Source organism: Protopterus annectens, chromosome 6.part0 (assembly GCF_019279795.1).
Source record: "Protopterus annectens isolate FY-2018-M chromosome 6.part0, PAN1.0, whole genome shotgun sequence".
Lineage (NCBI taxonomy): Eukaryota > Metazoa > Chordata > Ceratodontiformes > Protopteridae > Protopterus > Protopterus annectens.
The window spans coordinates 698,557,049-698,572,031 of NC_056737.1; the positions used below are offsets into that span (position 1 = coordinate 698,557,049).

Genomic DNA, 14,983 nt, shown 5'->3' on the forward strand with positions numbered 1-14,983 from the left:
TATGGATATACATAGGTTCGTAAGTTCACAGGTAGGTATTAGGCTATTGGCCCAAGGGCCTACATAATCCTAGCTAACAAGGTTCCCTGGTTTACGCCACCCAAGAAAGTTATTTTCCTGTGCCACTGTTGAGCAGAGACACAGAAGTGATCCCCGGGGTGTATTTTCTATTTCCCATCCACTCACCAAGATTTTTATTGAAGAGTGCTAATGAAGAACTTTGCTTGACATAGATGGGTAGCCTGTTCCAGAGTATGGGAAGTCTCTGGGACAGGAATCTATCCCTCCAGCATGTCCTGTTTATTGTGGTGACAAGGTTTAGGTCCCTAGAGCATGTAGCTTGAAGGGATTGGGATTTCTTTAGGTGTAGCATGTCCAACAGCTCTGGGTTTGACATAGCTTTATATGTTAGGCAGAGATCACCTCGGAGTAGGCGATATGCTATGGAGTAAAGCTGGAGTTTTTTGAGGTGGTCAGTGTAGAGTATTTGTTTGAGGCCAGTAATCCTCTTTGTGAGGTACTTCTGTGGCCTTTCCAGCTGCTACAGATGTCTTGTGAGGTACATTCCGAAAGGGGCATTGTACTCTATAATGGGTCTAATGAATGTTGAGTAGAGGGGAATAATGACCTCTTTTTTCCTGGATGAGAACCCTTTTATGATGAGGTGTGCCACATAGAAGGACTTCCTGACTACTGTGGCGATGTGACTATCAAAGGAGAGACTACTGTCCACCTGGGTCCCAAGGTCTCTTATCACACATTAGGTGTTAAGTAGATTGCTGCCTATGTGGTAGTTCATGGGTACACAGATTTTACCAAAGGGGATGACACTGCACTTTTTGGCATTGAGCTTGAGGCCATGGCTCTGACACCAGGCATCTGTCTCAGCGAGGCCCTTCTGTAGGATGTCCACATCATTTGGGGACTTAACTATGGCTCCTAGTTTGCAGTCATCTGCAAACTTCCTTAGCCAGAGGCCTTCTGTGTTAGCCAGCACTTCAGAGAAGTAGATACCAAACAGGAGAGGTCCCAGGACGGAACCCTGTGGTACTCCACTTGTCACTGCTTTGAGGTCAGATTTGGAGTCTGCAACTTTTACAGTGTGGGATCTGTCAGTGAGCCAGTTGGCAACCCATCTTGTGATGTAGGGATTTATACCTAGTTTAGTGAGTTAGCTATAATTCCAGAATGGGGGATGGTGTCGAAAGCCTTGGCGAGGTCAAGATAGGCTGTGTGAACCACCTTACCTTCATCTACGGCTTTGGTGACTGCCTCAAAGAAGTTGATCAGGTTCAGGAGGCATGCTCTGCCTTTCACAAGCCTGAACTGGGTGGGATTCAGAGTTTGGAGGTTACCAATGTCTTTGTTTATGAGTTCCATGATGATACGTTCCATGGCCTTGCAGACCAGGCTCATCGGGTTAATAGGTCGATAGTTCCCAGGATCAGTGGTGGCTCCCCCTGTGTGGAGTGGGATAACTGTTGCTGTGCGCCATTCAGTGGGCACAAAGCCTGATGTGAGGCTATTATTGAACGTGATGCTTAAGTGGGGAGCCAGTTCATTCTGAAGTTCGTGTAAAACGCAGCCTGGGATGATGTCCGGTCCCATGGATGCTGTGTGTTTGGCTTTAGAGAGCGCAGCTTGTACCTGCGTAGTTGTGATTACAGGGACTCTGTATTCTTCCTGTATAGATATGGGCCCTTTAGGGGGTGAGGGGGGGTAAAGTTAGCACTGAACCTATCTGCCAGGATGTTGGCAATATCAGAGCAGATCTGGGTGTTGCCATCGAGAGTCTTGACATAACTATAGAATGCTTTGTGGTTGTCCTTAGAATTAGTGGTGATTTTGTTTTCGTAGCTAGCTTTGGAGGATCTTATAAGAGATCTCAGCTTCTTACTGAGGCTGACCAGGGAGCTCCTCCACTCATGGGATTTTACTCTCTTTTGCAACAGTTTCTTCCTTCTGTTGTACAGTTTGTTTATGGCAGGGGACCACCAGATTGGCTTCCTTTTTTTGGAGGATAGCTTCTTGGTTCTGTTTGGGATAGCATGATCCATGCACTCGTGTAAGTGCTTATAGAGTGCATTTGTGTAGGATTCAGCAATTGTAACTGTATTGTCCATCTGCATGGGTGTCATGAAGTTCACCACTTCTGTCTTAAGAAGCATGAACTTGGCTTTGGAGAAATTTTTTACTGTGGTTTCCTTAATGGGGGATGGGGGTGGAATGTGGATATCAAGGGTGATTAGCTTATGGTCGGATCGGACCAATGAGGAGTTAACTTCAGGTGTGGAACACCGGTCACTCATGTTGGTAATGACTAGGTCTAGGATATTGTTGCCACTGGTGGGGGTGTGGATAGGGCATTGGAGTTTATGAATTCCTGAAAGCATTGAGCTAAGGAGTTGGTACATGAATAGTTTTCCCAGTTAATGGTGGGGTAGTTAAAGTCACCCATTATTAGGGTGTTTGGTTGAATTCTATTATTTTTCAGTACATCAAGAAAAGAGGAGTGGGAATCCTGGGGCATGGTGGGAGATCTGTAGCAAGCTACAATTTTGATTGCAGTTTTGCCCAGAGTTAGTTGCACTTGGATAACCGTGGATGCATTATGCTGAGCAACTAGCCTGGAGGTGTGGATATCCTTAATGAATATGGACACACCTCTGCCTTTGGTGTTTCAGTCCAGGTTACATGGCCGAAAAGTGTGGCATGAGTTATAGCCTGGTAGTGCAGGGGTGCTCTCTGGAGCCTTGAACCAGGTCTCAGTCACTGCACAGATATCGATGTTCTCCATTTTAAGGAGTGCCTCGAGTGAGTGTATTTTGAGATTTAGACTTCTAGCATTGAGTAGCAATACCCTTAGTTTTTGCTTGCCTGTTCCTGATACAGTGGTGAATTTGTTATTTGAACCTTGCCTAAAAAAGGCACTATAGGGGCAGCAAGAGCCTTAGCCAGTATCCAGAATCACAGGGGCGACAGGTGCAGGCCATCTCTGGCAAAGCATCGTGATCTGTCAACCATGTCATCCCAAGCAGACAGATACTGGATCCCCTTAGAATGACCCGAAAAGCTTAGCCAGTTGTTGAAGTCAATCATTTTGTCCTTGTACTGCAGTATTTATTTATTTTATTTTATTTTACATTTGTTAACCGGGCTAGTCTAACTGGATATATTTCCATTTTCAGCAGAGGCCCGGGGAGAAAAGCTCCACAAAGACATAGTAACTATTACATAAGATGCAATAAAGAGCAGCATAAAAATATACCGTATCAGGAAAATATTATAAAAAAATCAAACTTATTGTATTCAGAATTAACAGTTGTACAATAATGTACTCATCGTTCTTGTAAGCAAAACACAAGCATAACTTATTTAGCATAATCAAACATCATACGAAAGAGAAAAGGACATTTAAAGACAACTATGTAAGTAGATTAGATATTTATATGAACCCTCAGTAAACTGAGTAATATAATCAGGAAGGAGAAGGATAGAGGAGGGGTAAGTGATAGAATAGTGAGGAAATAAAATAGAAGGTAACAGAAGTAACAGAGATGAAGGTGAAGTGGGAATAGTCGAATACATGGGTTCAGTCTGGGTTAAGGCAGGGACATAGCCAGTGTTTTGTAAGGTAGAGTCTAAGTTTTTGTTTGAAAAGGACAGGAGATAAAATAGAAGTCAGTTCAGTGGGCAATAGGTTCCAGTGTTTACCAATGGAGTTAGAGAACAGGGAGTCACCTGCAAGGTTATTGGATTTGGTAGCAGTAACTAGGAGTTTGCTAGAGGAGCGGAGTGAGTTCAGGTTAGAATAAGGGGTGAAGAGATTAGAAAATGAAGGAGTGTTGTTTGGCAGATAAAAAGCTCTTTGGATAATGGAAAGTTGGGAAAGAAGCAACATGTTTTGTAATTCAAGCCAGAGTATCATTCAGGGGATGGCAGAATGCTACTCAGGGCTAGGGTCATACCTGCCTGGGCTACAAGATTGGAGAGCTCTTCCATGTCTCTTTTCATGTAGTCCAGGGAGGTACATCTCAGGTCATTCACACCTACATGGACAATGACAGAGTCATATTTGTACTTGTTGTGGCGTGACCTGAGTGCATGGGTTATGTGGCAGATCCTGGCACCTGACAGGCAGCTGACAGTAACCTTCTCCTTATCCTTAACCTTACCTTAACCTTCTCTGGTTAACATACAAAAATATATTAAAAAATAAGTAAAAATAGGGCACTTTAAACTAAAAAGTTACACACACATTATTGTTAGTAAAAAGATGAATTAGTTAGTGCAAGTAAGAAGATTAGTGACTGAAGACAAGGGATGTAGTTAGTCTGGGTTTGAACAAGGGCATAGCCAGTGTGATTTAAGGTATGGTTTGAGTTTGGTTTTAAATAGGGTAATTGAGGGTAAGGAGGTTAGGTCATTAGGGAGGGTGTTCCAGGTTTTACCCACTGTGTTAGAGAACAGAGAGTCTCCAGCCAGATTGTTGGTTTTACCTATCTGTACCAGTAATTTATTTGATGAGCGTAAGGTCTTCAGGTTATTGTAGGGGGGTAATAAGGTTAGTGAGTATTGGAGTATTTGTAGGTTGATATAGGATCTTATGGGCAATAGTTAGTTGGTTCAATAGAATAAGATTTGACAACTCTAACCATCCTAGTTGATTAAGATTGTTGCAATGATGGGTTCTATAGGTAGAACCGGTTGCAAATCTAGCAATATTATTGTAGGAGATAGCCAGCTTATTCAGATTACTTTTACAGAGTTTAGTATATATAGGGGATGCATATAGTAGGGTTGAGATTAAATGGGTATGGGCAATAGTGGTTCTGGCTAGTGGAGTCAGAAAGGGTTTGATCCTGTAGGGGGAACCTAGTTTCTTGTTTACTGTTTTTATAGTGTTGTTAATATGGGGCTCAAAGATAATGTTGTTATCGATTAGTACTCCAAGTAGTTTTGCTGTAGAATCGGGAGATATGATAGTACCATTGCTAGCTTTAACAGTGAAGTTCAGTGAGGAGGCTCTGCGGGTGGGAGTGAATAGTAGCATTTTTGTTTTGTTTGGGTTCAGGATGAGACATCGGTGAAGGAGCCAATTCTCTACTGTGCTAAACACGTCTTGGGTTAGGGACTGAAGTTGTGATGTTGAAGAGGCTGAGCATATTAATGTGGAATCATCCATGTATTGGATACAAGTAGCTTGAGGTAATTCAGAGTGTAGGTCATTTGTAAAAATAGAAAAGAGGAGAGGACCCATTATGGAGCCTTGAGGGACACCAAGGGCAATTGGGAGGTGGGAAGACAGGTTATTCTCCCATAATACAGCCTGTTGCCTGTTATTTAAATAGAACTGGAACCACTGTATAGCAAGTGAATCCAGTGAAAAGTTTCCAAGTATGTTTATGAGTAGCTGGTGACTGGCCATGTCAAAGGCTTTTGACAGATCAATGAAGGGGGCTGAGGATAGTGTCACTATTACGATTTTTATTAATGCAGTCGGTGAATAAGAGAGCAGAGGTGGTGCTATGAATTGGTCTGAAGCCATGTTGGCAGGTAGCTAGTAGGTTGTTTTCTAGGAGGTGGTTTAATAGTTGCTTATGAATGCACTTCTCCATGATTTTTGCCAGTGGGGGCATCTGTTAGGATTGATGTAGTCTTTACATTCTGTCTGCGATATGGCTTTTAAAAGTGGGTATACATTTCAAGATGAGTCTTTATCAGCATTCAATAAGTCATCAGCAGAATTGCTCTCTTTCTGCTAATAATACCTCCTTTTCTACATCCAAATATTCTGTTAGTCTTACCAACTTCCTTCTTACAATGTAATTGCAGAACATGACTTGCACCATCATGATATGAAGATGAAATGAGCATTTCTTACCACTTTAGCACATGTAGTTCTTGGACATTTACACTGGTAGTATTGCATTTCACAAACTATACCAAGAAACTGCAGTTTAATAGCTCCACTGACTTTTCTCCTATTAATCAAAAAGTATTTTTTTTTTTTTTAGGGTCAGTCCCAAGTTGGCCGCAGACAGTATGGAAAGAATGATGATCTTCGATGGTCTCCTTTTACCAGGTATAGCAATTATTTTTTCTATTGCTTTCTTTTAAAAAAAGGAGGCTAAGCAGAGACTTGTAGGGGAGCTCATTCCCCTAGGTAGCTTCATTATATTAAAAGAAATGAAGTAATTAGAATCACATTACATAAAGCTGCATGTAGTATCAGTAACAACAGCCAGCCAGAAAAGCTCTAATTTGCATATTTTGCAGGACATAGCTATCTCCTGTGTATAGGGCTGAAGTATTCCACTGTTGCTCGACTTGTTGCATCAGTCATTCCTGCTCTAAGTACTGCACTCCTGTAATTTAAATACATTGTTTCTTGGTTTACTATTAAAATTTCAAACGGCACTCCGTCGACTGTGCTATAGTCAGCAACAGAAGTTTGAAAACGTCGAATGTTGAAGTAAAAAAATAAATCTAGGAACGTTTTAACATGGGTTGAGGTAGGTGTTCAGTATTATTCTGAACTACAAACATCTCCCCTACCTTGATCCATGTTAAAACCCATTCCTAGATTGTTTTTTTTGAGTTCGCAATTATCATTTTTGAACTTCCGTGTTCGACTATAGTACAGTCGACGGAGTGCCATTCGAAATTTTAATAGTAAACCTTGTTTCTTATGATAGTTCCTTTTAAATGTTGCTATGTATAAAAACAAAAAGCAATATGTGTACAACAGAATAGCTCTTGCTTAGCTACATGTCACAGCTTTTAGTTTCTATGGGGTTATGTAATGTAGTTTTTTAGTAAAACTGGCAATGTTGTGATTTGAATGGTGCTATTTCAAGCAATGGAAAGGCACATTAAAGATCACAGTAACAGCAGTTGTTGAAGAGAAGGCTAGGGAGTGGGAGGAGCTGGAGAAATATTACCTTGTGGCCTGGAAGATTTTCTGGCAAAATATTTAATACCTCACAAGAAGAATTTGTGACCTCTGTCAGGCTGTAGTGTGTAAGAGAGAGGAAGGGAAGACCACTGCTGGGGAGATTGTTAGGATATGGAAGGAACATTCTGAAGAACTTAATCAGGGGGGATATACCGTCATTTCAAAAGGAAGCGTCTAAAACTTTTGTTAGTTGTGATTCATCAATGTAGCTGAAGTCATTGTAGTTACTGACCTCAAAAATAGTAAGGTTACAGACACGTAAGATATTTGGCCAGATATGTTCAAAGTACTGGTCAGGGTGGATCATCAGTGTTGCATGGAAGGTATAGACAATACTAGTGCAATGGCAAAATGGAATGGTGGTGGTACCCTGTTAAGAAAGGGGACCAGAGGATGTTTTTCTTCCACACAAGGCTCACACTTATTCAGTTTTACTGGAAAAATATGTTAGTGCTGGAAAAGAGGCTCAGATAAACAGGTAAACTTTAGATGCAAGAGGGACACTGTTGAATCTCTGTTGGCTATAAAATAGTAGTCCAGCATCTTACTCTTGCAAGCTGTACAAGTTGTTTGAGAATTTGATGATCTAATCTATAGTTATTTTATAGAACTGCGAAGATCTATGACTGCTTGTCCTAACATATGCTTTTGGAAGAATCAAGTGCAACTGGTTTGGAAGGATATCAAATTTGGAGTCCTGGAGTTAGCATCCCAGTTATTTGTGGATAAGTTTTTTCTAACTTCTGATATACACTCTAAAATTGGATGCTGAGCGTGAAAGAGAAGGGATGAGAATAAATACCTCTAAATGTTGGTCCCTAGTACTCTCTGATTACCTGTTTCCAGTGCTGGGATGTGAGCAGGAAGTGAATTAGAAGAGATATATTAGCCCTTAGTTGCTTTGTGGTTGTATTGAGAAGTGATGGCAAGAAGGAACATGAGAATGACCGGTGGCTTGGATACTAACCTGAGCCAGGATGTGGCAGGAAAGTGGGAGGAGCTACACTGTCAGACTACATCTTATGTTTATTGTTCAATGTATTTCCCCCATCCTCACCTGTGAACATTGCCTCTACGTAGTGACTGAAGAGTAGATTTTTGGTGGAAGCACCAAAAGTTGGTTTCTCTGCAAGGTCACTGGCTTTGCTGTTTGTGACAGAGTGGGGAACTTGATTATCCTGTCCAGCCTTGGTGAACATCCTGTGCTTTTTTCATACTGAGAGGATCCAACAAACTAATGTGGTTTGGGAAATTCAGAGTCATTGTTTTCTTTCAGTTTTAATTCATTGAAATTGTGTTTTGCTGCACTTCATGAAATTTTATTTCAAGAAATGCCGCAGTTGAAAGTTGAAATGCAGCTTGCTGGAGTGCAGCAGTGTAAGTGAATGGACATGTTCTGTTCAATTCTACTGATAATTTTGTGGCACAGTGTGTGTTGTGTTTTCTTAGAGATTGTTGACTAGTGGTGTAAAGAGATTTGTAATTTCTCCCTTGTTGTGTGATCTTAGAAATGGTATAGTTAAAATTGCAGGGGGTGTGGGACCCCCCCTGCAAAACACCATTTTGGCTATTTTCCTGTAGATAAAGGTTATTAGATGGGTTAGATGGACCCCTTCCCTTGCAATGGGTTGTGCTTGAATGTGTTGAATCTCACTGTACCATGGCAGTAATGACTCGGTATAGACCCAGGAAGTTTATCATGCTTCCAAGCTGGGTAGCACTTGTTGGATTTGTTTCAGCTGAGATATACAGCTTAAGCCACAGGATTTGCAACTTATGCCATAGGATGTGAATCTCAGCCTAGGTCTGGGGAGATAAGTATCCTGAGGACACCAGAAGTAGTTAACCTAATAGAGTTAATGGATTACTTTTGTCATGACAGGAACTATTCCCCACATCCATTTGGGTATGCTGCAGGTGTACTCCATACCTGCTTATGCATTGTTTGTGGGGAAAACAGGAGGCTACTACCATTGTGTGTTGGACTGAGATCTAAAAAAATTTACTCTGCCTCTAATTTACTAACTTGATATGATTGCTGAAGTTGAAGTTGATGAGGTGGAGTAACTGTTCCTATGACCACTATACAGAGTCATAGATTACCAGAAGATATGCTAAATAGCATAAAGAAGAATTTCCTATCTATTTTGTCTGTCTCAGTATATAATGTGTCATGATCAGCATAGTGGTCTTTGTAATGTGTTTGATATGGATCCCGGATTTGCAATAGGCATGGATCATCTGTTGCCATTTGCATATCTCCTCCGGTGGACATCCCAGGGGTATCTGCATAGCTGACAGCAAGAATGCCATGGAATGCTGCACCCATCATCAAGTTTTTTGATTAAAACTATATAACCAGATTACTTACACAAGCAAGGACCAGAACCTCACGCAAACATAAGGCATTTCTGCTGCTGATATCCCCATTGTGGTTGGTGTATCCCCTAGTTACTGATAAACTGCTGTGGATCCAAAACACTGTAGTCTACTGGCATGGTTGGCTGCAGTCTATGATGGGGTGCTCCACTGTGTCCATCACAACACAGTTCTGTATGGTGCAGATGGACCAGTATAAGGTTTAATGATCTGAGAAATGCATACCTGGTAGGTAAGCTATGTTCATTAAGATGGAAGAAATTCATTGCCAAGGATGAGAGGATTAAACTAAGCTACAAAGCAACTGTCCACAAACATCCAACAACACCATCTCCTCACTCTTAAACAGCATGAAGTTTGGGGTGGCCAGAACACAATGACATCAATATAGTCACTCACAAATGAGATTCTTCTCAATATGTATAAAGGAAACAAGTACAAATATGACTGTCATTGTACATGTGGATGTGAATGACCTGAGACGTACCTCCCTGGACTAAATGAAAAGAGGCATGGAGGAGCTCTCGGATTATGTAGCCCAGGCAGGTATGCCCTAGCCCTGAGCAGCATCCTACCATCACCCAGAATGCTACCACAGTACAAGCAGAAAATGATTAATTTCAACAACTGGCTACATTTCTGGTGTCATTCTAAGGGGCTCCAGTATCTGTCTGCCTGGGATGACATGATTGACAGACCTCAATGCTTTGCCAGAGATGGCCTGCATCTGTCACCCCTGGGCTTCAGGATACTGGCCAAGACTCTTGGCACCCCTATAGTGCTTTTTTTTTTTTTAGGTAGTGATCCAAAGACCAAATTACCACTGTAACAGGTACAAACAAATGCAATCTGAGGGTCATGCTGCTCAATGCTAGAAGTCTAAATCTCAAAATGCACTCACTCGAAGCATTCCTTAAAATGGAGAACATTGACATTTGTGCTGTAACAGAGACCTGGTTCAAGGCAGCAGAAAGCACCCCTGCACTTCCAGGCTATAACTCATTCCACACCTTTCGGCCCCAGAATTTAGACTGAAGCTCCAAAGGCAGTGGTGTTTCCATATTCATAAAGGATGTGCACACCTCCAGACTGGTAGCCCAACATAATGCATCAGAGATACTCCAGGTGCAGCTAACATTGGGTAGGACAGCGATTCAGGTCGTAGCCTGTTATAGGTCCCCAACCATGTCCCAAGACTCACATTCCACATTCCTAAGCACCCTGGAGAATATTAGGGTCCAACCTAACACTCTCATACTGGGTGACTTTAACTACCCCTCCATTAATTGGGAAATCTACTCATGTACCAATACACTTGCCCAACATTTCCTGGAATTTATTAATTCCAATGCCCTGGACCAGCTCATTCTTACCCCCACTAGAGGTAGCAACATCCTTGACCTGGTCATTACTAACATGGGTGACCAATGCTCTACACCAATAGTCAACTCCTCCGTGGTTAGATCCGACTGCAAACTAATCACCTTGGAAATCCCCATCCCTCCTACCCTCCCCCCCGCAAAGACAATCCAAGGAAAAACTCCTCCAAAGCTAACTTTGGGCTCCTAAAAACAGAGGTGGCTAACTTCACGGCACCCATGCATATGGATAATAGTAAATGCAGTATGCCGAGGTGCTAAAACATCTGTGTATTTTATTAAAAAAGTGGTGGTTTAAGTTCTTGGTGTTCTGTGAAGCTGGCTCTTTGGTTCTACTGACATTTTGTGGTCGTATATAAATGGAGAATAGTTGCATGACTGCCGAATCATCCACCAATGCACTGTACGAACATGTACACAAATGCATGGATCTCACCATACCCAATAGAACCATGATGCTCTCCTCCAAGAAAAGGAAGCCAATCTGGTGGTCCCCTGCCAAAAACAAACTCTACAACAGAAGGAGGAAACTGATGCGGAATAAGGTGAAGTCCCAAGACTGGAAAAACTCCCTTATCAGCCTCAACAAAAAGTTGAGATCCCTCATCAAATCCTCTAAGCTAGCTATGAAAACAGAATTGCAGCAGATAGTAAAGACAATCACAAGGCCTTCTATAGTTATGTTAAGAATTTCCACAGTAATACCCAGATTTGCTCTGAGCTACTGCACAATACTAGCTCCTATACAGAGCCAACAGATATTGCTAATATACTGACCGAAAGATTCAGTGCCAACCTTACCCCGCTCCCCCCAAGGACCAATCACAATACCAGTAGATTGCAGGCACCCAGTATTACTGCTGCACAGGTTAAAATAGCAGTGTTCAAGGCCAAGAATACAGCTTCTATGGGACCTGACAATATCCCTGGCTGTGTTCTACATGAACTACAAAGTGAACTGGCACCTCACCTGTGTGCCCTGTTCAGTCACAGCCTCACCTCAGGCTTTGTCCTTACTGAATGGCACACTGCTATAGTTATCCCTCACCACAAAGGAGGAGTGACTACAGACCCTGGGAACTATCACCCCATTAGCCTGACAAGTCTGATATGCAAAGCTATGGAATGCATCATCATGGACCTAATAAACAAGGATATAGGGAATCTCCAAACTCTGGATCCCACACAGTTTGGTTTTGTGAAGGGTAGATAATGCCTGCTCAACTTGGTTGACTTCTTTGAGTCAGTCACCAGAGCTGTAGATGAACCTCATAAAAGCTGAAAAAAACTCCTAAATTTATCAACATGACAGATCTCATTGGTACCGCACTAGAAATAATGACATATTTAAATACCCTGGTTTAAGACTGGAACAATCACTTAATTTCCATCAACACATTGAAAACACCTAGAAAAAGATCAAATTTTTTTTAATAATAGTCCTAGAAAACAAGAGCTACAATAGGCAAAGGAGTCTTCATAGTTCAACTCGAGTACAGACTCCCAATCATAGCTAAATACTCTAAAAAATACTTATCCACTCTACAGTTAATTGAAAACAAAATCTGCCAATTAATTTCCAACTCCACTGCACCATCCTCTCCAAAGCTAGATGACTTCAGTAACCTACAAAGTTGAGATACTCCTAGGGTGTCTTCTTTTTTAACTGTGCCCTTCTGCCTCTTGGCCATATAATCACCCCATTCAACCTCAGAAACTTCAAATGCTGCATACTTGCACAAGCAGAAGGATCCCTATTTGATACACATCATGAGGGGGTCATTGGTAGCTGCTTCTCTGAAATTTGATCACCAGGTGCAGGGCTAGGCTTGGGTCAACTGCTGCCCTAGGCAAAAACGCTCCACAGCACACACCCCACACCAACCAGTGCCCCCATCTCGGTCTACCTACACCATCCAGATTACTGTTTTCTTCCTTTTTCCTCACAATTTGTCTTACTCTTCAGTTTTTCCTGTATTTATTTAACATATTTTAAAGAAACCATTTCATTACTACAAAAAAAAAAATAAATAAAGGAAAAGTGCCTATGCTAGAGCGGCACCCTAGGCGACCACCTAGTTGGCCTATGCTCAAGACTGGCTATGACCAGGTGTTAAGAAGAGATGAAGCTGAGATCATGTATTCATTCCTTAAGGATATAATAAAAAGGCCACAGTTTAATCAGTAAACACAATTTCCTTTTTTTTTGTTTTATATTTTTGTTGATATTAAACTTTATTTTAGGACTGCGGTTGTGTTCTAGAATGTGTGTCGCAGCAGCATCTACAGTTTAGTTATGGGAGCTGTCACCCTCTATATAAGTCTGAGTTTGTATTTGCATACATGGCAAGGAGCATTTTATTGTTATTATTGCAGCTTACTTTAGGACCACTTTTGCCATCTGGAGAAAATATAGCTCAGCAATATATGCAGTTTGCCTGCTCTGAATATCTTTTTCTTGCAGGAGCTTCATGTTTTTTTCCCCCCAGAATTAAATATTGTAGTGTATGTCTCTTAAAATACTAGATCTCAAATGTATCTACCAGATATCATCACTGATAATGAAGGAATGACTATTGCCAGTATCTGTCTGAGTTTGCTTTGGGTATTTGTATAAGATGTGTATAGCAAACTGCAATGTGTAGATAGGCAGTATAGGCACCATTCAGTTATCTTGAATATATGTTTCATTTAAGAACTCAATTTGCAGTTTGGAGCATATACTGTTTAAATAAGCATGTAGTGTATTATATGTGATGGTGGATTACAATGAATTCAGGTGGAGGTGTTTGCTACTTTTTTTCTGTCCAGCTCTCCACTCTTCTTAAGAGTTGCCAGTGAACTGTGACTGGCAATAAAACTGTCATGCTGATGTATGTGTTGCAGATAGTGGTATGTCTGAATGACTGTTACACTCGGTAATTATTTTAGACAGTTTATCTAGAATTGACTAACTGCTGTATCCAGAATGTTGCCACTGCTAATTACTGAGCTGACAATGAATGTTCATTAGACAAGGCTGTAAAGCTGAGCCATGCACTAAATCTACTGTTGACAAACTGGGGGCTTAGGGCAGAGATTAGCAAAATCTAAATGTCATTTGCTGATAAACAAAAGTGCTGGTTGCATGTAAACAAATGAACACACAGAGGAAAATGAGACACCCACATTAGATATACAGTACTTTTTATAGTTGTGACGTAGACCTGTGTAAAACTGTACATTTTGCCTAAATGCATACATGAAGTAATTAAGGGACTTAAATATGTGTATTCTGTATAGCTTAATTTAGTTTTAATATTCTTGCTGATCACTTTTCAAATAAAAGAAACATAAGTATTGCTTACCAGAAGGTTAGCTTATTATGTTTCTCTCAACTAAATAATGCATTTCAACAAATTGGTTTGAGATTTGCAGATGTTTATCTTCTTTCCTCTGTTCTCTTGGCCTGTTAGCATTTTTTCATTAGTGCCTACACTAAGTGTACACCATTCTGAGTCAATAGACAAGACAAACATATTCCCACCTTCTTTCTACTAATTTTCTTGAGCCTTAAATATCAAGGATGATTCATAAAGGTTACCACAAAGTATTGGCTATGTCTACCCTTAATATAATCTTTCTGAGTGAATAGATAGCACAAATATGTGTTAGGGATGTTTTTGAATGCCGATCGTGTACACTTAGGGTTGGTGTTCATGAATTTGGCCCCACATTGTTACTGTTCTTGCCTCTGAACTGTTATTTTGTTATACTGTCTGGATTTAGATTGTAATTGCACTATTTTGTTTTATATTAAAAATAGATCATTTGCATTTGAAAAATATAAATGTAGAAACAAAATGTATTTATTTATTTGCATTTGTTTTCTGGGGTAGAACATTGATCTCCATGGATCTTTTCAGCCAGGGAATGGTGTTTGGTTAAGTGACTTGCTCAGGGTCACACAGTTAGGCAACAGAATGCGAAAGGAATCAAACCTTGTATCACTCGATCACAGGAAACAGATTATTAACAGCTCCTTAATACTTTAAGCCAAATTCTAACCCAAGATCAACATGTACAGTATCTTTTTTTATTTCACTCTTTCTAATTTTTCCAAGACTTTTGAGTTTCTAACACCATGACAGAATGGACCCCATTCCTAAGTCAAATTATGATTAAAGTTCATGAAATTAGCATTGTTTTAATCTTTGATGTTAGCCAGAAGTGCTCTTTGCAGCACCCGCAGTATGCGCACAATTGACTCCTCCTGCAATTCATATGG

At 40.8% G+C, this 14,983-nt stretch overlaps 1 protein-coding gene across 1 annotated transcript in view; it reads left to right on the forward strand.

Moving 5' to 3' along the window:
- Positions 1 to 14,983, forward strand: part of LOC122803879 (coiled-coil domain-containing protein 170-like) — a 1,585,583-nt gene that overhangs the window by 50,973 nt on the left and 1,519,627 nt on the right. Inside the window, exon 2 of the mRNA XM_044073560.1 lies at positions 6,018 to 6,085. Coding sequence (XP_043929495.1) covers positions 6,018 to 6,085 — 68 coding nt within the window. The remainder of the gene's footprint in view (positions 1 to 6,017; positions 6,086 to 14,983) is intronic.